Here is a 23039-nt window from a genome sequence, read left to right as displayed (position 1 = left end):
GCAATTCAGATTCTGCTGGAGGATGCTTCTGGGCGGGAGCGGGGACCGAGACAGTTCTGCCTGTCAGTAAACGATGCATTAAAATGCCCTCTCCTGACCTTGCTGGATCTGGTTCTGGAGGCCAGTATTTGTGTACACAGAGTTCTCGGATGGGGCAGGAACGTTTTTCCTATGGGCCTGGGGGTCGGGGAAGAGAAAACGAGTTTGCCGGTCGTCTCACCGGGGATGGAAAGGGAAAGCACCCCCGCACTCCCCACCCCACGGGCAGCTCCAACCACCCTTGCGCACCATTATTATTTCCAACAAGCGCCTGGCGATGCCGGCCTGGCCGCCTAGCGCTGACCGCGCCGTCCCCGCAGGGACAGGGGCAGGGTGGGCTGCCCGCAGCAGCCTGCCCGGCGGCCCGGCAGAGACCCCCACCCCGCCCCGTAGCCCCGCCGCGGACACGCGTGGGCCTCCCCGCCGGCCAGGCCCCGCGGCGTCGTCCGCGGTGGGGCGGGGGCGAGCGGGGGCGAGCGGGGGCGAGCGGGGGCGAGCGGGGGCGAGCGGGGGCGAGCGGGGGCGAGCGGGGGCAGCCCCCCCGCCCCATCGGGGCTGCTGTTGGGCGGCGGCGGTGGGGCCGGCCGGACTGCCGGGGCCGGTCCCTTCGCCGTCCTCCCCCTCTCTTTTCTCTCCACGCGAGTTTACCCAGCAGTGCTTTGGTGCGGGCGCGTTTCCGCCGGCTTTTCCTGTTGGAGAAGGGAAGGGGGAGCTGTTTTCTCTCTCCCCGCTCGCAGTATATTTTGTATCCCTTTTCTCCTCCTCCTTCTCCTCCTCCTCCTCCTCCTCCTCCCCGGCTATCTTTGTCTGGCTCGCAGCACCCCGCTCCAGCCCCGCGCCCCTGCCCCGCCGCCGCCGCCGGGACGCGCAGCCCCTGCCCGCCGGTGTCCGGCGCCGTTTCATGCGAGGGCAGCGCCGCGGGGAGGGCTCGGAGGCGGCGGGGGCTCCGCCGCGGCGCTGGGCGTGAGCCCCCCATGCGAGAGCGGGGCCGCGGCTGCCGCTGCCGGCTCCCGGCGTGAGCGCCGCCCCGGGCCGGGCCCGGCCGGGCCGAGCCGAGCCGAGCCGAGCTGAGCCGGGCCGAGCCGTGCCATGCCCGGGCGCGGGGCGCACCGCGAGGCTGCCGGAGGCTGCCGGACCCGGCGCCGCTCCTGCCGCCGCCGCCGCGACATGGTGTGAGCCCGCTGCCGCCGGGGACCCACCGACCCACGCACCCACCCACGGACCAACCCACCGGCCGGCCAGGGCACCGCCGCCCGCCTCGGGGGGACGCAGCCCCGCACCGCTCCGTTCCGCGGGGAGACAGACGGACCGCAGCACCCCCTCTCCTTCATTCCTCCCTCCCTCCCTCCTTCCTTCCCTTCCTTCACCTCCCTCTCCCCCCTCCTCCTCCTCCCACCATCCATCTATCTATCCATCATCCCCCCCGCCAACCCCTCCCAATGCTGAAGAGTTTCAACCCGGCGGGGCTGGAGTGAAGAAGGGAAGGGCGGAAGGGAGGAGAGGAGCTCCGCGCAATTCACGGCCGCTTCGGGGAGGGGGCGGCGGCGGCGGCGGCCTCGCTATTATTTAACAGAGAAGAAAAATAAAACGGAAAAAAAAAAAAAAAAGAGACGGGAAAATGGCGAACGATTCTCCTGCGAAAAGTCTGGTGGACATCGACCTTTCCTCCCTGCGGGTGAGTGCCGGGGCCGGGGCCGGGGGTCGGGGCGGCGGGGCGGGGGCCGGCGCGCCCCTCGCCGGGGCTGCCGGGGCAGGCGGGGGTGGGAGCGGCCGGGTCGGGGCCGGGGTCGGGGCCGGTGCCGGGGCTTGGGGGTCCGGCGGCTGCGTGGGGGGAGCCCCGCAAGGGCGGGCGGGCGCGGGGGGGGGAGCGCGGCCCTGGGCTGCTTTTCCTTTGTTTGCATGTATTGGCATGTGCGTGGAAAAACAGGGCGCAACAGCTGCACGACGCCAGCAGCCGGGCTCGCTCGCCGGGCTCTGCCAGCAGCCATCGCCTGACAAAAATGTAACCCCGCTTCTCTTCTTCCCCCCACCCCCCCCGCCCCCTCTCACCCCCTTCCCCTCCCCCCCCCCCCACACCCCCCAGGACCCCGCTGGGATTTTTGAGCTGGTGGAAGTGGTTGGCAATGGCACGTACGGGCAAGTCTACAAGGTTTGTGGCAGAATTTCTTTTCCTTTTATCGTTGTCATTTTTCTAGAGGTGTCTCTGCGGGGCTGAGCAGACGGCTGATGGCGAGCCACCCACTGTGGCAAGCGGAACAGTTGGGGATGATAAAAATGTTGTCCTTGTCATTGTTGCTGCCCGTGACAAGTTTGTCAGCCTCTTGGCCTCTGCTTTTCTAGAGGGGCACAAATTACTCTCCCAAGTACCCATCCTGAAATGATGAAATAGTCCTTTATTGTCCTTATTCCCCTCTACCCACCCCCTTCACCCCCGAGAAATGACCAAACCGAGTGGACGCTGTCCGAGTGTGTCTGGGCTATACAAATAAATCCACGGGCTTATGCAAAATTGCTGCTGGAAGTCCTTATGGAAGTTGCTGCAGTGACTTTAGACAAAGGCATTGGCCTTCTGTTAAAATTGTCACCCGGTTTCCGTGTTGGAAACCCTTCAAAGTGCAGAAGCTGTCGAGTCGGGGGTGAATGGTGCTGCATCCGATCCCGCTGTGCTGCGCTCTGCAATGATGGGGGGGCCAGGGTGACAACAAAAAGCGATCGAAGAAGGCAAGCTTATTTTGTAAAAATCAGAATTCCCAGAATAACCTGTTTGACAAGTGGGTGACTTTAAAAAATAGAAATCGGAGAGTGCCCATGTGGGTGTGAAGCTAGCCTACTTTTTTTTTTTCCTCCCCATTTCCAGTGTGCAGTCAGTGGAACGAACAAATCTCGAGATTGCATGACTTTGCAGTGAGTGCTACCTACCAGGATGACTAATTATTCACACAGTCTTAATACTTGGCTAAAGACGGAAGGCTCTAGCCTTATATTCTATAGAAATGCAAGGTGTATTTGCAGAGGAAAGGAGAGATAACTGAAAGTAACAGAGTATGCCTAGCTGCTTGTTTTTTTTTTTTCTTTTTTGCTTACAAACAAGGCAGTATAATTAGTGAGTTTCCCTGATGGTGAGGTACTGCTGGTTGGAGCTCGAGCTCCAGTAGCTAAATAAAGCGCCATGGTGCCTCTTCTGCAAATCAAACACATGTCAGTTTGTTTTGAGGGCGCGAACCTCAGCTTTCGCGATGGAGAAGTAGCCTGCGCAGCGTGCGAGTTGCGTTTTAAGACTAGAAGTGGAATAACCAGGCTGCTGCTGTTGGCAGAAAGCTGGAAAAAATGGTGTGGCTCAAAAGGCCAGGAGAGGGGGGAGATGAGTGAGGAGCTGCACTTTGACACCACTGTGACCGTTTAATTTTTTTCGGACAAATTAAATGACACCTTTTTTTTTTTCTGTAATCCTTCTGCTCCCAGAGCTTGCATCACCTGAACCCTTTTTAAAAAAACAAGAAAAAAAGTAGAGTGTGAATGTTTGACTTGAAACTCTCCTGTTAATTATTGCAATTTGGTGCGTTGTCTCTCAGCTTACTTGTTAATGCTTTGACTTAATGAGCAAAGTCCTTGGTGGTTTAAAAGTCTTGGCAATAGAAATTTTAAAGTTCATTTTCCTTAAGTATGCTAGAACGCTCCCAGTATAGTTAGCATTAGAAATGAAACTCAGCACATGCATTTATTGACTTGGAAGAGTGAACGAACACCTGAGCTCTAAGGACATCGATGTCACTCTGATAACAGGGGGAGCAGCAGACGGTTTCTGTCAGGGCAGTAGTTTTAGTGTGCGTCTGATGAGATTTCCCTGCCCTTCCTCGCTGGTTAGACAACTGTGGCAATGTTTCCTCTTGCCTGGTAACAGAGGGCATGGTGGTTTGGGTGCCAAGAATAAAGGACATGGGTAAATACTGCTTTGCTATAGAGCCTTTCAGACAGCAGTGGGTTGACAGGTGTGTAAGTTTGGATTTACACTACTGCTTCTTAGGTATTTGTCCACATTTATGTACACAGTCTTAAAATGTGGACACCTAACAGGGTTGTATGTCAACAAAAGATACCAAAACAAAAAACTTCCTTGCTGTGGTTAAGCCTCGGCTTTCTTCTTAAAAGAATGCAGTTATGTAAAAAAAAATAAATCAGTGCAATATCAGTGCAATAGTATTTAACTTTTCTCAGCCGCTCTTTTGTTTGGAAGAATGCTCCAGGGACACCCAAAGATGGAACGGTGTGTGTATGTTTTCAGGGCTTTCTGAGGAACTGCATAACCGAGGCGAGCACAGCGTAACCACGTTTTGCCTTGTTGCCTTCCACTTTCTTCTCGCCCAGCAACCCCTCGTTGAAATCCCTCTTCCCAAATGGCTTTATTTCCCTTTTAACCGGTCTGTCACCCCAAGGGACTGGTGGCAGGTACGTTGTCTTTGAAGAGCCGTGCCCCGAGATCTCTGGGGCTGGGGCAGCGCTAGTTTGATGTACTTCCACGTTTGTGTATCGGCATCAGCGATGATGTCACCGGGCTGCGGGGAGCGGGATTGGCTGGCTACCTGCCACTGCGGGGAGGACGAAGGGAGCGGGAGAGGGCATGACGTTATCTCTTTGTCTAGCTCATACACCCTGGCGATGATACCGAAGGTCGTTTGCCTTGCTGGGGAGTCTTCTCTCCAGCAGTGGGAAGGAGACTGCGCCGACCTGTTGAAAAGTAGAAAATAGTCCTGATTTTCTCCTCTTTGCCTTAGCTGAGCTTGCTGGAAATAGCTCAGATCTATCTAACTAGTGGTATTTCTGTAGGTAGTTCTACCGTAGCTATTTATTTAGCTATATATAGGTGTATAGATGTGTATAGACGTATATACTTGCATGAAATATGAGGGCAGCCCTTGGTTGTTTGGTACCTACATGCAAGCGGAGTTACTCCCTGTCGCTGAGCAGTGTGGATCTTCCTGGGTTTTTATGCCATTAAATGTGTTGGCTTATGTGGAGTGTACTCTGGGCCTGGGACCTCGGCGATGAGATATTAAAAAATATGAAGTTTTCAGCCGCTCTGCTTAAAGTCTGTAGAGTTTACATTATTTTCATCTTCATAACCTCACTTACACCTCTCCTTACGATGTAAAGGAGCCTTGCCTTTCAAGAAGAGCTTGTTACACAGAGGAGACTGGGGAAGAAACCGAGCCTGAGGTTCCCTGGGCGCTGAAAAGAAAAGGGATGGTTTTGGGAAATCTTTGCCCAGCGCAGGGGAAGGGGTGGAGGCAGAGGGGTGGCTCGTCTGTCCTGGGGCAAAGCAGAGCTCCTCTGCTGGTCATCTGAAATCCTGGGGAATGACAGGCCAGCCTGGAAGTTGTTCGCCCTTTTGTAGTTAGTTAAAAATCGAAGAGTGATGGCACGGAAGGAAGGGAGACGCTTTTGCAAGTTGCATCGCTTGTGAGTTAGAAAGCAAAGGGTTAAACCTTGCAAAGTAGAGGGAGCAGAATTCCCTCTGAGCTGAGGGCCGGGGAACCCACCCGAGTCTGTAGTTTTACACTTTTAAGGAGCCCCACGGCCTCTGCTGGAGTTTAGAGAGAGATTTCCCTTCAACAGGTTGGCATCAGCTGATGGGAGCCGAGAGGCATGTGCGGGCTTGTCCGCCGCAGCGCCCTGCCTGCCCGCAGCAGGCAGAGCTGGCAGGGGAGCACCCCTTCCTGGGGCGCAGCGCCCCAAAGCCCTCTTCTGAGCAACAGAGGAGCGATGTGCTACCTTTAAGTAGCGAGGTGGAGCAAGGAATGATGTGAACGGCACAGAACTCGGCAGAAAAATGGTGTTAGCCTGTAATTGTGCTTTTTTTGTGTGCGTGCTGCTGTTGTGTGGGAAGGCTGCACCTCCGGTCTCCTTTCCTCCTGAAGCCAATCCTGCTTTATCAGAGCACTTTGCTGTAACTGGAAATTGTAGCCAGCTTACCAAACGATTAGCTGCCGTAAAGCCCTTTTTTGATCTTTTGCAAAAAGTGGAGAAGCATTTTTAGCATTGCTGCGATTAGATTTTACTTATTCACATCCAGTGATAAGCTAAATTTGAAGTTTGGCTCGTACAAAATGAAAAGACTCCCGAAATTTGCCTCGAGATAAGATTCAAACTGGGTGTTTGCTTCCCTTTTTTTTTTTTTTTTTTTTTTGTTAATGCAAAAATGACCTGTGAACTAAAGGCATTAGTTAATATTTGGCACATTTTAAAACCTCTACCATCTGATCCTTCGTAGAGGCATAGGTAGATTAACTTTGCTATTGAGACTGAGCTGTGTCAACTTGTTCCCTCACTTTCTCTTTGGGTTTTTTTTTGGGTGTGTGTGCGTGTGTGTTTAAAGACAGCTAACACTTTAAAATAGCTGTTGTGAGCGCGCTGTTACGTCTCACAGATAGACATCGTAATTCCCTCATAGCAGCAATGACTGGGGGGAAGGATGTTTTTGTGCGAGTGAGTTCTGAGAGCGCACCAGAAAGATGAGAATTAGGGATGATACTCCTAATTGCCCTCAGCACAGGCTGGTGTGACTTTCTAAGAGCCTTGTAATAGTTAATTCATAGTGAAGGCTTCTTTTGTTGATTTATGTTGCAGCCTTCCAAAACTGCATGTAAATGATGTGTATTGTCTAACTGCTGGCTCATAAAAGGAAATGATGCAAGATGTGATCGTTTAAATGCTGATTTGAAAATAAATTAAAACTTGGATAAATGTTTTCCCACGCTAAGGATACTCTACTTTTGTCTTAATGGACTTTCTATCTTACAAGGTGACTGTGTTGGGGGATAGGAAGAGGAGACAGTGCTTGGTATTCTCTACTAACTCAGCTGAATTTCCCTCCCCGCCCCTTTCTTTCTCTCTCTGCTAAAGGGACATCATTGTGGATTCTAATGAGTTTGTTAAACATGAATACAATTCCAGTCTTATCGCTATAAAGACAAACTGTGCTGAGGATCAGTGAGGTCACTGGCTTTCAGGAACTGGTCCAGACCAGCTCTCTTAAGTATGAACTGTCCTTCTTCCCTTCCTCCTCTGATTTTTTGTGTATTGCTTTGCAAAGGGAGAGTTTGCTGTTGGGGAAATCGGGAAGGACCAGGCAGCGGCTGAAATACTGTCATTTCTCTGGTTCTGTGGCTAGATGTAGCCCTTAGCGTTGTTTGCACCCCTGTGCCCCCCCATCCTCCCCCAAATTGGCTGAACTTTTGACCAGTTCTCCATCACCCAAATCCTTCTTAATTAAATATACAAAAGCTAGGCAGGTGGCCAGTGGGGATTACTGATATTTATTTTTATTAAAAAAAAAAAAAAAGAGAAAAGAAAGCAACCTGCCAATTGTGGGTAACCACATGTCCCCTCTCGTTCTTCCTCCCCCAGTCCATCTGTCTGTTTGTAAAAATGTCTTCTTTTTGTATCTTGTCTTAAATCAAATTGCAGCCTCCTGAAGCAGGGACTCCTTATTCCTGGAATAATTAGAAGAGGGCCCGGCACTCTGGGACCCGGGTGTGTGCAGGGCTTCAAGGTGATGGATGTAAAAAAATACAGCCCAGAGTCTTATGCTGAGTCCTAGGTAATTTTTTTATCATTCTGTAGAAAGATTTTTCAACTGATGGGGGTAAAAATTCAGTTGAAATCGTCTCATACTCTCATTGCTTTTTGTGTGCGCGTGCTCTCTCCTTGTTGGTAATGGTAGGGGTCATTCCCCCAGGCTTGCAAAGGTAGGTGGTTTTGCCCATGAAGGTCTCTGCACCTCGCTCCAGGCATTGGGAAGGTGAGCTTTATTCATAAGGACCAGGATAGGGATTTTTAGTAGTTTAGGGATGTTAAAGAAAGAAGGGGAGAAACCCAGAGACATACACCTTCCCTTTCCTTGCTTTATTTTAGCTCTCTCCTGGTAGTGGAATTTTTGGTGACGTATTATCAACTTCCAGGCACCAGGGCCTCGTTGGTAGTGTGCAGAGGAGCCTTTTTTGGCCTCTGTGATGATGGCAGGTCTGCGCCTCCCACCCTAGGGGATGATGTAGAGGAATGTCCCCAAAGGGAATCCAGCATTACAAGAGGTGTTCACTGTTTGCATTTCCCTGCCTTCAGCGTATACATTTTTTAGTATAAATTTTTGGACTAGAATGCCGGCTGACTTTTCTCATGTGGTCTAGTGTGTGTTTGTGTATACACATTGTGTTCTAGTCATCTTCTTTTCAAGTGGTACGTTCTGTTGCAAGTGTGATTTCAGCTGGGTAGGTTGTGTACCTACCTTCTCGAGATCTGTTTTCCTTGGAGGAAGGTGGTATTTTTGCTTTTCCCATTTTACATTTCTGACTGTATGCTCTGGCTCTGCCAGAAGTATTTCTCCCTGCCTTTGGATGACGTTGATGTTTAAGCTCAATAGCATTGACTTGCACAATGTGAGCTTGACTGTAGTCAAAAGTTACAGTAAGATCCTTATCTGCGGCGTTATTTTAGGTCCCAGTCCAACTCCCACTGGAGTTGGTGGAAAAAATTCAACTCGCTTGAACAAGAGGTGGATTTGGGAGGGGATCTCATAGCTTTGCTCAAGAGTTTTCTTACCAAATATCTTCCATTTGTAGCATTATGGGTCCCTGATTGTTTCTCAGGTTGGCGCAGGCTCCAGAAAAGGTACTGTTGGCTCTAAAATCAGGCAATTATGGCAAGGGGGTGGAAAAATCCCCACAACTGGGCATACTTCTTAGGAACCTTGAGGTAGCTTTGAATGTAGAGGACTTGGAGATTTTGACATTCCATCTCAGTATTACTTCCAAAGTGTATTTTCTGCCTCAGATGTGGTGTGAAGCACTTGCACAGAGGCACAAAGTATGACAGTGATTACAAACTGCAGAGTGCTGCCAAACGATCAGTATGCTGTTGTAAAGTTCATGACGCCTCCACCTAACCCTCATTCCTGGTCCCCTGTCCTTTTCCGAGCAAAGCCTGATGTATCTCCTCCTGGGTGGCCACAGGGCCCAGCAGTCCTAACTTCTGTGGTGTCTAGTTCAGTGTTAGAAAAAGGAGGGCGCAGCTTTCCACAAAAGAAGCGAATACAGACTGGAGACACAATAGTCCTGCAGGCAGAGCAGTTCCTTGTTCTGCCGGGCTTTGCCATCCTGCAACAGAGTGAAATCTGCTGTTCTCAATATCATGAATAACTACAACTTGACCTCAGTGATGGTGATTTTAATTTACTGCTGATTGGGAAACCTGTGAGAAACACCAATGTAGAAGGATGAAATCCTGCAGACTGGGGAATGGGGATGCCCACCCGTACAGAGGACTGGTACTTCCAAAGCACGTAGGGATCAGGTGGGCATATGGGTGGAGTGGGCTTCTCCCACTTTATTTAGAAATTGGTGCTACTAACTCCTATGTCAAGTGCCCTGTGCAACTCACTGTAGGAGGCATGAAGGGTGTTGCCGCCTTCTTCCTGGGTTTTTCCCATCTCCTCCTGCTTGATCTTGCATCATACTGACAAACGAAGGACCAAATCTATAGGAAGATGTGGAGTTAGGAAGAGATAGTGGGACAGCTCAGAGAAAAGCAGCCTAGTAAAGGTGAATTTACAGAGGGAATCAGAGGGTGAAGAAGAAGCTGGCTTAAATGTTGAGAATGAATTAGTGCATGATTCATAGTTGTAGGAAACAAAAAGTAGTGTGGAGTCAGGGAAGTGCTTAATATAAGAAGAAGGGACAGCTTAATTGTCAGTAGAAATACATCAGCACATATAATTTATATAATATATATGTGTGTTTCTGTATTATGAAAGATACTAGCTTTTAGCCATGGCAGTTCACCAGTTTTCACCAGCCAGCCAGGCTTTGGGCTTATGCACACCAGAGGAAGGTATAGTGACACAAGCTTTTGTGCTGATTTCAGCATGGCCCGGGCTGACAAGACCTCCCTCAGCCCACCTAGCTGTGTTGTGACTTCGTGCCAGAATAAGTGATGTATTTTGGGGGAGATTGTTTTAACATTCTTGGCAAAACGCTTCTTTCCCACCGAAGCTGCGCCTCCTTGGGTTGCTCCGCCACTGTAACTGTCATTATTGCTCTACAAACAGGACATTACAAGTGCCAACAGGTCCTGATCAGCCTGTCTAGTATTAAAACAGCTAATGTGGTAAAACTCCTAACGTGGATGCAGTTATACTGGTATTGTAGTGCTTATCTGGTATGTCTCCGTCACCTCCCTTTGGAGCTGTCGCATGGTGTGTTGATAAGAGCTGCTCTCCGTGCAGGGATCGCAGTGACTCATGGATCGGTACCTGAGGCTGAAGGAGCCACGTGGGCTGTAGGCACGTGCTTCCTGGAGCAAGATGGCACTGCCCCTGGAGAAGGTCTGCTCTGGGCTGGGATCAGCAGCGTGGCTGCAGGGGCTGTTGGTGCTGTGCCGTGGCTGCTCGTCTGCTTCCTCCCCTGCCCCTGTGGGCTTGGAGTGCCCCATTAACTTCCTGGCTCTCGGGCTGCTGGTGAGGCCCACTTCCTAATCCTCTTCCTGCCAGCTTGGCTGGAGATGCCCTAAAAGATCCCTCTGGGCGCCTTGCATTTGCAGCTTTGGAGGTGCAGGCGCTGCCCCACTCCTTACCTGCCTCCAAAGCCTTTCTTTCTAGTGCTGCGCTCCACGTGGAAATGCTGGTCCTCACATCCATCCATATCACTCATCTGCCTGGTCTTTGGCTCCTCACTCTGTGTTGTATTATCCCCAAAAGTGGCTTTTCTTTTTGGTCTGTATGTAGAGTTCCCCTTAGCTTCACTGCATGTTTTAAGGCTCTGAAAATGGGGCTGGTTTTAGGTTTGAGTGTTTGAATTATCATCTTTGTGTGGTATCAGCCCATGGTACTGGCTTATTGGCTCTGGTTGCTGTATCTGGCAGCTTCACCAGAGGACAGAAGTGAAATGGAAGGACATTACTTAGGTAAAAGAATGACAGCAGCTTGAAATATTTGGTTGCACCAAATCTGAGTTTTATTAACTTTCTGAGGACTACCAAGGCAATAGCTTACTCCTGCTGGTTTACCTGAAAGCTGATGTACTTTGTTTGGGATTTTTGCATTTGGAACTGTTAAAAATTACTTGAAGTCTTAAAAACACTGCAGTCAATTGCAGTTAAGCTCTGGTAGTTTCAATTGCATCTTCCCAGGATTTTATGAGAGTAGCTTTAGGGGATGACAGTGGGCAAGAGTTCATGATTCTGATTTAAGCAGTAAGCTTAAACCAAAATAAACTTGTCTCAAAGACTGCTCCCTATACTTGGAGCTATCTAATGGTACTGGGTTGTTTTGTTTTCAGACCCAGGGAATAAAAACTTAAGGTCAATAAGCCTTAATCTGTTATAGTAAATTGTACAGTGCCTCACTTGGTTTTATGTATCTTAAAAACAGAGACCCCCCCCAACATCATTGCGATTCATTATTTTTCTTAATTTTTGTGTTTCACAAGGAAAATTCTGTAGAATATTGAAAAGGAAGCACAAATGTGCCATCTTACAAGGCTGTCATCAAGAGGGAATATTTGTAGCTGAGTTATAAGCTCTTGCGGGTAGGGATATGAAATGCTGACGGACCCTTAACTGTAGTGCCTCTAGCATATGCTGTTGCAATAATCAAAATCATTCCTGGGGGAACTGGTGCAGCACTGTTTGCATATAACGATGAGGTATTTGCTGACTGGAAGCCCTAATTGAGTTTGCTTTGTGCTACTCAAAAAAACTGATAGCGCTCTATCTCCAGTTATCTTATGGTGGCCTGATAGGTGAAAAATGCATTTTGTAGTGAGAGCTGCAGATATGCCCATCGGGTCAGTAATTTACAGCTTGTTTCTATGCAGTGGGCTTGGATGGTGCTTTTGAAAGGTGCTTAACTAGGTGGGCTGCCTACTGTCTAAATCTGAGATGTGTGCTCTAGGACTCACAGTGGAGAGAAATAGGACAGGGGAGTGGCCTCTGGAGGTAGCTACCCTAAGATGAGGTAAATTGCTCTTTACCCGAGTCTTTGTCTGTTAAATTTAATGGGAACTTAGGATGAACATCTCAGTTGTGTGTCTTCTAGACGTCTAAGGTTGGACAGGTTGACCCCATTGTGTACCATGTGTGTAATAGCTCATACAGTCTGTCTTTGTGGGATATATATCAGGAGTCAAGTGGATGTGTGAAGATGAATGACATGTAGAACCCCTCTTGCCCATCACTGGGAGGGAAGCATCCCATTTTGTGAAAGACTCATAAATAAATCACCTGGTTTTGCGTCTATATACCAAGAGGTGAATGTGCTTGCCCTCAGTTAGTATCTCCACACTCTTATATGAAGGCTGGGAACTTAGATATAGACAGGTTTACTTCTGCAGAACTTCTGAGGGATCTGGTTGAGAAGAACTATGTGTGAAAAGCAGTCAATGCCTTGTGTCTCCTCTCTGTGCCCCCAGCAATAAGCTCTGGGGTCTTTCCTGTTCAGATAAATTCTACTTCTACAGAGAATGCATTTATTCTTGGTTACTGTTTTTCAGTAGAGAATTATAGAAATATAGAAATACTTTAACTCTTTTGATGATGTTGATAAGGGTTATAATTAAGTGCCTGACATTCAAGCTTTTTTTTTCAAAGCTGTGCTTCTCTGCAAGGAGGTATACTTTCCCATCAAACCTGTTTGGGTTTTTGTTGTTTTTTTTTTTCCCCCCAGCCATGTCGTCGTGTTGCTTCTCTGTAGCTATAAGCTCAGCTACTAGAATTCAATCTGGTTGTGAATCTAATTTTTAAATCTCAATCTGTTGTAAAGCCAAGTATATTTTGTCTAACTAACACTTGGGGTATTTTTTGAGGCAATATACTTCATGTTCCTTCAGCAGCTACAGCGGACGTTCCTGAAGTACTTGAAGTTTCATATTCTGCACCATTTGTTAAACTGAATTATCGATTGCATGGTAATCTCCCGTATCAACACAGAAGGAAGTGGAGCTCTTGTGTGCTGCTTCTCCGATACCCAAGTTATCCAGTGTGCTTTACTTTGGAGTGAGGACGTGGGAGGGAAGTACAGCAGGGAACTGATGTAATTTATTCCCAGCCACCCTGGAAATATGAGACAGAGGTATAATCCAAATCTCTAGATGTGAAGTTCTGTTCTTTAATCAAAAGAAATATTTTCTTTGCCTTAGTGATAGCTGGGATCAGTTTTCACGCTTACCCAAGCCAAAGAGAGGGAAGACTTTGCACGTTGACCCTCTGGTCTCTGAAGAGCCGCCCAGAGAAATGGGCTAAATGTCCTTGGGCAGCTGGGCAGGAGGATCTCATAGGGCGAGCCTCATGGTACCTCTGCTTGTTTGACTTGTGTTTGCGGTGGAATTGTTATGTGCTCTCTTGCAGTTAGTGAGGTTTCTGTGTTTAAATTAATTTTGCAGAAAGCCCTGAACTGAGTTGCTCATGTTTAACTGTTGTTGCTCTCTGTAACAGAGGTGGGGCAGGTATTAGGATATTTTACCACACCTAAATAGCAGTGTTAAATCCTTTAAAATTGGTATATTGATGTTTATGAGCAGATATCACATTACAGTGATAGCTTCAGGGGCCTTTTGCTGCCTATGAGAGCTCGTGGTTGATTTAGAAAGCAAATAAATAAAATTTTAAAGCTACCCTAACACAATCAAGCATGTTAAACCAAAAATGCAAGGTGATGCTATATCGTTAGTTTATCCTGCAATCTGCTGTTATTTTGGCAGATTAAGTTAATGATGCACTGTTGCAGGAGAAGAACAAAAGATGCAGGGATGAGAACTATGGGGATGTCTTAGATGTAAAGGACCTCCCTGATTTCATGGCAGGTGTTGTGTACACCAGCGCCGTACCTCGCACCTGACGTGCTCGCCCAGGGATGGGCTTGGAGGAGTCCCTGTGCCGCAGGGGTTGGGGCTTTGGCAGAGCTGGCGCGCCTCCAGACTCCCTGAAATTGTCGCCTTCGCCTGTGTTTCTGGTGTGGTCTTGCAGGGGAAGAAAGAATGTCAGCCTATTAATAGTGACGGTGCAGGCTTTCTCCTCTTCATCTGTTAAAAATCGCTGGAATGCTTTGAATAACGAACTACTGAAAAATCTTTTTTTTTTTTTTTAATTCAAGTGTTTGAAGGGTGCGCTTCGTTCCTTCCTTTCCCCCGCATGAAGCACAGTGAAATTCTCTGATCTGACTTGTCCTTGGGGACTATGGAGAACACTTTATGAAGCCCCCCCTGTGCGCTTTAGGTTTTGGCCAAGAGTTAAATTCTGGAGCGATGACAAATGAATATGGAGAAAATGTTTCAAGTCATGTGAAAGAAATGTTACTTGCTAAATAACTTGAGTGTTAAAAGAAGGGATGGGAAAAGCTTTTCTTAGTCTTTGTGGAAGTCTTATATGGCAAGGAATGAAAATCTTTAATATTGACCTAATTTTATTTGCATTTAAGATCAAAGAGCTCCTGTGAATGAGTTGCTTGTCTTATATGTCACTGGCTTTATGGTTTTCTGAATGGCTTGAGGCAGTAAATCAGTCCTGAGTAATGCTACCTTTCCTTAGGTTTCCTCTGAGGTAATGGAAGAGCGTTCTGGTTTCCTCTTTAGGAATAGAAACGTATGAGTTCTTGAGCAGACTTCTTTCCGGCTAAGTTGCTGAGTTCGGAGGTACCTCCTCAAGGACCGAGTATTGTGGCAGCACTTGCACTGGGCTTTGGGAAAGGAAGAGAGAAACGGGCAGTGAAACTGCTGTCGTTGACACCGCCGCTTGGGTTGCAGATCAAGTCCTTGCTGCGACCGGGGTTTGACTTTGGAGCGTCCTCTTCTGCTGCTGCTCCGCACCTCTTTGCTTTTTGATAACAAAGCGTGTAGTCAGCGTGTACTGTTGTTGTAAGGAAATATGTTTTGTATACATGTGGTGTGGTTGCACTGGGCTGTATGGGAAAGAGGAAGGTTTTATTTTGTGCTCCCCACCAGTAGGATTTCCTATTGCAGAAAGGAGAAGAGAAGGTTAAGCAGACAGCTGAAACACCTTGGGTGGTATCTGGCTACTTTATTCCAGCAGGGAGAGGGGTCCTGTTTGCTTACACAGTACAGAGCTGTGCTGAAAGCACCGCGTCTTGGAGATACCTCGACCCACTGGAGAATCTACAGACCCAGTAGCACCGTAATGTAGGTTTTAATCTTTCTCTGTAACTTGGATAGGAGGAGATGGGAAAAGGGAATGTGAACAGCATTTCAAATCTGAAAAAGGTGGCAGCAACTTACTTTACAGATCCTTGGGAGTTTGGAAACAAAGCCAGTAGCCTTGGGTGTTAGTGTCGCGTTACTGTTGATATCTGTTCGCCCTGCAGGATCAACACGCTTAGGAGAAGAGGAGATGAAACTCTTTTTGTGGGTGCCATCATCTGAACTGTTGGCTGATGTGAACTGCACATGTACATGAAAACCCATTGAAGAGGGTGTGGGTGGTACAGTACCTCTGAGGTGGTGGTTTGGTCTGCTGAGCCTTGGCTGCTCGTGAGTCTGTGTCAGTGGTGCTGACTTGGCAGGGCCTCTTCTCACCTCCTCTGCTCAGAGCCGGTGCTCGTGAGAGAGAGAGGTACCCAATAAACGGGGAATCTTGTAAAGCCCTTGCGTTGCTGAACTTTACCAAAACCTGGCTTTTTGTCAAGGTTAGTTGAAAAGTTGGGAGCGTGTTTTACTTCCAAGAACTTTTGGTTTAAAGCTCCATTAATTGTATGTCAGTTACCATATGTGTTATGATAATAACCAAGAGTGGAAAGGACTGGATTTATTTCGGTAAACATTTCACCTAGTAAAAATTTACTAGCTTGTCCACCTTCAAAGGCCATTCCTTTTTTCCTGTGCAGACTGTGCACCCCGCAGCAGCATTTCCCTGAGAGCTGTGTTTATAACCTGACCTTGAGAGGCTGCTCTTCCCAAGAGGCAGACAGGGCTGCCCCAAGGATGCTCAGTCCCGAGTTTCCTTGCAGTGTGCAGTTTGGGTTCACCTCTGCTGCGCTGAATTCTGTGGGTTTCTTGTAACAGTGACTATGGTCAGCTTTGAAGGATGATAAAAAAAACCACGCTGAAATGACTAGAGACTCGCGTCTGAATCACAACTGTCAGCAAAACCACCTAGTTTCAGGAACCATTCTGTGTGACGGTAGAAAAAGTCTTGTGAGTGCCTGAGCCAAGCTTCTCTTCAACAAATACATTATTTTATGATTTGAATGTTTTGAGGGAAATGTTCTGAATGTCTTTGCTGCCTTAGGCTGGCAGGAGTAATGTCCTTAACAGATTATGCAGACTGCCTGTATATTTATAATTTAAGAGGCATAAATGTCATTTGAGAGAAAAGGAAGTGCAGTAGAATAAGACATGGTAGAGGTAATCTTTCTTACTGCAGTGTTCAGGTATATATTTGTTTAGTTTAGATTATTTTTCTAAAGCTGGAAGTACTTTGGTAGTCCAGGATCAGGCCCCACCTGCTGAAATCAGTGGAAGTAAACTGGGTATCAGCCTGGCTCTGCAGCTTGGGGTTAGAGCCACGGACAAAGGTTTGTACATTTTTTTGGTTCTAGGCAACGTTCCTTTGTCAGACTTGGGAGAAAAAGTATTCTTTCTAGTAATACCACTTTTTGGAAGTGCCTTGTGTCTTAAACAACTTTGACTTACTCTTTAATCTTTTCTCGTAGAATGAGTTTTCTATTTTTGCCCTTTTTTTAGTGGTGGTACGTTTTTCTCTCTCTCTGTGGTTTGTTTTGCCCTTCTCGCTCTCTTCCCTCATACTCATCTGATGTGGGTGAATTCCTCCTGCCGCTCTCCCTTCCTCTAAACTCTGCATTCATCATCCTTTTCATTTCTTCCTCTAGGCTTGTCTGTGGCTTTTTTTCTCTTTTTTTTTTTTTTTGGGGGGGGGGGAAGGGGGGAAGGGGGGAATAAAAGTAACTAACAAATAGAAGGGATATGGTTAAGTCCATGTGACCTCTGGTATTGGCTGTAGTTCTGCCAAGGTGAGTGAGGTTTGTTTGTTTTTTCATTAATGTGTTTCTCCACATGCATTCTGTACCTTCTTTAGATCTTTTTTTGTGGTCTCTTTTTACCTTGGCTTTCCAAAGAAATGAGGCTCCATCCGTTTTACCCTGTCCTCAACACTTTTTTCAACCTCACGTCTGATTTCATCTGTGTTTTGGTTTGGGGTATGGATCTAAAATCCTTACAAGTGTCATGAAAAATAGATGACTACGTAGATGGGAGTGAGAGAGCCTGCTTGCTCTTCTCCTACCCTCTGCGTCCCCATGAGGAAAGCCTATTAAAGTCCCTCTTTATTGGGCATTGGTAAGACCTGTGCCCAAGATGAAGGCTTCAACCTTACCTCTGCTTGCAGCACTGTTTGCCTGCGAGGTGGAGGTGGGGGGTAACAGTCGTTACCTGTCAGTTGAGCAAAAAAAGAGAAGGAAATGGTCTCTGGTCTGTCTTTTGCTCCACTGGGGTGAGATGGCAGGTGGCTATCACAAAATTTATTTATTTTCTTTCCCCCTGTCTTTCGGACAAAACTGTGGTGCCATCTCCTGAAGTTAGGGGCTTCCCTGCTGGTGGAGGTGGCAGTCGGAGGAGCTCTGCGGGGATGCTCTCTGCCAGGGCTCCTCTCAGCCGGGATTGAAGGTGTGAGGTTTGTATATGCTAACTAAAGTGCATTGAAAGGCTTTGTCTAGACAAGGCACGCTGCCCTTGACACATGCTAAGTCCATATAGTTAAAGCCATGGGTACTTAGTGTGTGCTACCCTCGCTCGGATGGTAAATCCAGGGCCAGACAAGCCCCCTGAGGAGGTGGTGGATGAGATGGGGATTTCTTTGCATTAGTCTTCGCTGCAACCTCAGCGAGTACCTGCATGCAAAACTGCTAATAAACAGTTGTAAACTGTGGATGCTTTTTCTCCTGTCGGCTCCTGTCTGAATAGGGGCTTTTTTTTGTGACACGTGCTTGTTTGCTCATGTTTTTCTTTTAAGGAAAGCAGTTAAACTAGGCAATAACCACCAGTAATTCAGTGCTCCGCTAAGCATGTAATAAACCAAGCCCCAGATCCCTCAGTCGTGAGCCATTAGAGACTGCTGCCCTTTGTTTCTTTTGGGGGAGGAGGGAAGAAATGGGGCGCAACCAATTTACTTGGCGTGGGCAGGACAAAGGGGTGGCTGGACGGGGAGAGGCACAACGGTGCGGGGCTCCCAGGATGGGGATCGCCGTCCTTCCCAAAAACTGCAGGATCGAAACCTGGCTTTTGCTCTGTGCCTGTGATGGCGAACTGTCCTGGTGTCTGCTGCAAAGTTGTTTGAAAAAGGGATTACAGCTCCTTGTGGCTGGTGCTGGACAAAGCACCGGGTCTCTGCTCACCCTCCTGAGCAAAGTGGGCACCTCTACTTGACTACAAGGCTTGATATTGTTTTGTTGAGGTTTTTTTTTAATCCAGGTGTGGCCCAGCTGTGAGATAGGCAGTAGCTGATTCAGTTCTGCACCGTTTGTATCCATTGCCAAAATACAGCCTTCTACTCCATTACCAAATAGACTTTGTTGGGGTTTTTTTTTTGTTGTTTGGGACTGGTTTTTCTTACAAAGCTACTTGGTGCAAGTGTTGGTAGAGAATGGAAAGAAAGCTAAGTCTTTACCCAATTTGTGGGTAAATATTTAGGACAGGTATTTCACTGAGTTCTGAGAAACTTATCTCTGAATTGCCCCTTTAAGCCTCAAACCCAGCCTCTGCAAATCAGTTTGCTCTTTTACAAAGAGAATGGCTTCATGCTATTTCTCTGCATGATTTTGCAAAATGCATTTCCAGAGGGGAGCTTTCTTACACATATGCAGAACAAATCTTAGCAAAACATTTCACTTTCTTCTTCTTCAGGCTTATGAAAATGAACTCCATCATGACTTCTCAAAGTGTGGGTTTAAGCAAAAGCTCTCAAGGCATTTCAGTGCTGATTCTGATGCAGCTGTTAGGTTAAGGAATCTCCTCTTAAACTGGAGGTGGCTGTTGATTATATTCAGGCGAGGAAAAGGCAGTATTGAGCTGGATAAACTGTAGTTTAGCTGATACTTAATTTGAGGTTGGGTGTGGCAGGTAAAAAAACCACGCTGTGAGAAAGATAAAAGGAGAAGGAATGGTTTAAAAATTTAACACAACTGATTTTTAACACTCTTCTCTAAAATTTTTTCCTTCTGCCACATATTTTACCAGCAATACTATCAGGGAGAGCACCACCCCACTTTGACTCCTTGGTTTTAAACCATTGCAACACTTCTGGCTTTCCAAAATTTGGTGTGACTTCTAGATGCTCAGTGCAATTCACCATAGGACATTTAGTATACATGAATTTTGTTTCCTGGTTCTTTAGGTATAAGGAGGTGCCTAGTGGCTCTGTAAACGCCAAATGGCAGTATTGAAGACTGTAAGTGTTAGGCAGCTGGTAGAGAGAGAGCAGGGAAATGGAGTGGGGAGAGCAGGTCGTCCCTGGGGGTCTGACCTCAGCATGTTGGCTTGCAGCTTCCATGTGGACCGCCACCACATCCTGTCTCTGGTTCTGTGGGTTAGCCTGTGCGATGGTCCCCCTGAGACGTGTGGGCATCACGGCCTTATGAAATGGTTCGTTTGATTCCTTGGGATGATAATAACATTTGGTGGGGGAACTTTAGATGTGGAGTGGCTGACTGCCCTTTGAGCCTGGAGCTTAGTCACTTTTCTTTGCCAGTTGTGCTTCTGCTTCCTGAATGTGGCTGGGCCATCGGCTCCCTGCGCAGGAGTGATGCTCTCCCCTTGGGAGCCTCCTGCCCCTCTGCTTTGATTTGGACCATACTGCCCGGGAACTGCTTCCCTGCCCTCCCCAGGCGCATGGTGGGTGGGAGAGCTGCGGGACGTGCCAGACTTCTTATACTCAGAGTTTCCCAGCCTGCCAGGTTTACCAGGTCAAGTAAAATTAGTTATCTATTCAAATTTTTCCCACCTTATGGATGAATTGAGGCATGCGTGCGAGTGTCTGTGGCCTTACGCCATATTGTGAGCAGCGGGGGACGAAGAAGGAGCTGACGTACGTCTCTCCAGCATTATGCACGCTGCTTGCCGCTGTATCCTTATTCGGTTTTTCAGGTGCTGGATAACAATGCAGTGGTCTTTCTGGTAGTGGCAGGCAACAAATTATGAAGATCAAAACTCTCCCACTCAGATATCTGTGATTTTGAATATACTCACATAGTGTTTTCTCCAGGAAAACTACAATTGAATCTATTGCTCAAATGTTTTTTTAAGATTCCGTCCTTCCCCCCGCCTCTCCTGACTCCCTTGATCTGCAAGGAGGCGACAGTTGTGGAAGGATTGAGCCAAGTCTGTTTTTTTAGGTATTAGGAGGTACTTAGAGGAGTTTCTGCTGAGACCACCATCTGGACAGAGATTCATTTGGTGAGGAGCTGCTCTAATTCCAGGGGAAAACGGTTCAGGTGGGGTACTGAACAGTATGGTACTAGCAGGCTGAAAAGGCATAAGGGAAGGTTTAGGCTGCTATCTGGTTACTTTAGGACTGTGTGTTTCTTGAAGATTTAACTGGATGAAAAATACCGGGATGTCTGGGCAAATGGGCAGATCTGTTTCTTAGAGGGATTGGTGCTGACCTCTGTAATGCACTGGGTAGGCAAAAGGCTCTAATCACTGTTAATTGCTCCTATATGGCAAATTCAATAATAATAATATAGGTGCCGGAATACTTGGGAAGCACTCACTTCCCTCCATTGATCTGGACCCCTCCCATGCAGGAAAGCGGGTTACATTCTTGGGAAGAATTTATTTTGCAGCAGATTTCCAACTTGACCCCTTGAAGTGTTTGGATTGCTAGAACAAAGCCGGGAGAGAGATGCTCTTGTGTGGACATGGATCCTGTTTGTCCTGCTCTGCTGAATTTAACCTGTGTGTTTCATGCTCTCCATGCTGGCACTGACTGAAGATTAGAGCCAGGGTGGGGTGGACAACACACATGTCCCACTCTGGGGGCGTTGCACTGCTGGAGCTTCACATTGAGGCACCAGAAGGATTAAAAGGCATGCTTTGAAAAGATACTCCTTCATCTCAGTGATAAGCAGTCCTGAACAGGCGGAGGGAGAGGAGGTTACTGCCCCTTTTACCTGGGTTCTGTTTAAAGAAAGGCAGTTGTTTAGCTAAAATATACATCCACAGTTCATGTCTGTTTAAACTGAAATTACTGAGTAAAGAAAGGCATCCTGGGAACAGATTAAGCCATATGCTAGGAAAGGAGCACGTTTCTCTCGAGCTCGGTTGACAGTGGCACGCTTAAGGGTTTTCTGTATTAAATATTTGATAAATCTGTAGTAGACTTGGCTTCTGCGTGGTTTTAATTTTGATTTTTTCCTGCCTGCAGGATTCTGACATTTTTTCTTCATCTTCCCTTTTATTCTGCCCCACGCCCGCCGCCCCCACGATGGTCCTGTTTCATAGTGGAATGAGCACTTGGGCATAATCGGCCACAGTCACATCCCAGTGATGGGCAGAGTGATCCCTGTGGAGCTGGCCATAAGGCTACGTTTCCAACTCTGGGAGGTCCAGAAAGCTCTGGTCCTGAAATTTATTGCTTCAGAAATATTTGATTAACTTTATTAGCGTGAGGTTGGTTTTATTGGTATATCATATACTTTATTAAAAATCTATTATTTAAAGTGCAAACATGGGTATTTGCTTCTAATGACCCCTTTCTCTGCCATTGGCAGCAATTTGCTGGAGTGTTGTTACAGTGCATCCAGGGATGGTAGGGTTGGGAGGCAGGGGTGCTAGAAGGGCATTTGCCCCTCCTATTTTCTTTGAGATATTTTATTTTCCGTTATGTTATTTGATTACTGGTTAGAAAATATTTAGGTAGATCTTGTTTTGGGATGGAGAAAAGCTGATTCTCCGTGTGCATTTTAAAGCAGGGTTCCAGATCTTCCTCTCCCGTTGAGTTATATCTGGAGGATATTTGCCTGTCTGTGGGCTGTGAGCATTTAGGTGCCACTGGCCGCTGTGCCTGTTTGCTTTCTCCCTCCCAGCTCCCAGCTGAGCAAAGGTCGGACCTTTCACCTGCTCCTCGCTTTGCATTTCCAGCATTTGGATAAACTTGTCTTGCTGGGGAGCTACAGGCACAGGCAATTTCTGCTAAGCAGATATACCCACATTATCTCCCCATGTGATTTGTGTTAGGCAGTGCAGTGGTGTTCCCAAAACACTGAATGGAGAGGGAGGTCAAGGGGGGAAAAAAAAAAACCACCCCAGCCATAAGCAGTTGCTTGTAGCTGTTTCAGATAGTCTATTCTTGCTGCTGCGTTATCACTCACGTGTCTTGGGTCGCAGACTCTGGACTGCAGAGGGGAAAAAAAAATCCACCACAGAGAGAGCTTGGTTTGCTTATTCACAGTGCAGGTATCTTTCCTAGCAAGAACACAAATCATTAAGGGAAAAGCACTGGTCTCATATAAGGAATTGCGATATTTTGTTGTGAGGAATCAACAAGTTCCCGTGCAAAGCAGAGCTGCTAAAAATACTTTAACCTAGTTAGGGGTGCAGGCCGGTGATCAAGTTGACTGTCTTTCCCCATTTCTCCTTATTTTGACCAGGTCTGCAGTTGTTTGTCTCTTGAGAGACCCTTTCCGGAGATGTTTTCTGTGATTTACCACCCCCACTCCACCCCCACAATGGTATCTTCTTGGTCTCTGAGTTTTGCATTCTCCATCCTTCAGAATATTCAGTACTTGGAAAATGAATCTTTCTTCAGTCTGTTCTCCATACGGTTGTAGGTATTTAAGAAATGCCGGAGACAGCTGAAACAGAAGACCTTCCCAGACAAAAAACATAATACAAGCCACCTGAGTAGCTTGGTCTTCTCCAGCTGCCTGCTAGCAATCTTCCTTTTCCCTCAGCCTTAGGGCTTCCATGAAGTCTCTCCCCTCCGGATTTGCC

The 23039-nt window shown here is 47.5% G+C and overlaps 1 protein-coding gene across 16 annotated transcripts in view; it reads left to right on the top strand.

Moving 5' to 3' along the window:
- The first annotated feature begins 1475 nt into the window (after positions 1-1475).
- Positions 1476-23039, top strand: part of MAP4K4 (mitogen-activated protein kinase kinase kinase kinase 4) — a 162571-nt gene continuing 141007 nt past the window's right edge. For all 16 annotated transcript variants that reach the window (XM_075092595.1, XM_075092588.1, XM_075092580.1 and 13 more), the window contains exons 1-2: positions 1476-1714; positions 2123-2188. In XM_075092595.1, the coding sequence (XP_074948696.1) occupies positions 1658-1714; positions 2123-2188 (123 nt within the window). In that variant the 5' untranslated portion in view covers positions 1476-1657. The remainder of the gene's footprint in view (positions 1715-2122; positions 2189-23039) is intronic.

The sequence above is a fragment of the Phalacrocorax aristotelis genome, chromosome 1 (genome assembly GCF_949628215.1).
Source record: "Phalacrocorax aristotelis chromosome 1, bGulAri2.1, whole genome shotgun sequence".
In the NCBI taxonomy this organism is placed as follows: Eukaryota; Metazoa; Chordata; class Aves; order Suliformes; family Phalacrocoracidae; genus Phalacrocorax; species Phalacrocorax aristotelis.
Note: the sequence above shows the minus strand (reverse complement) of the source record. Positions and strands in the feature narration are given on the sequence as shown.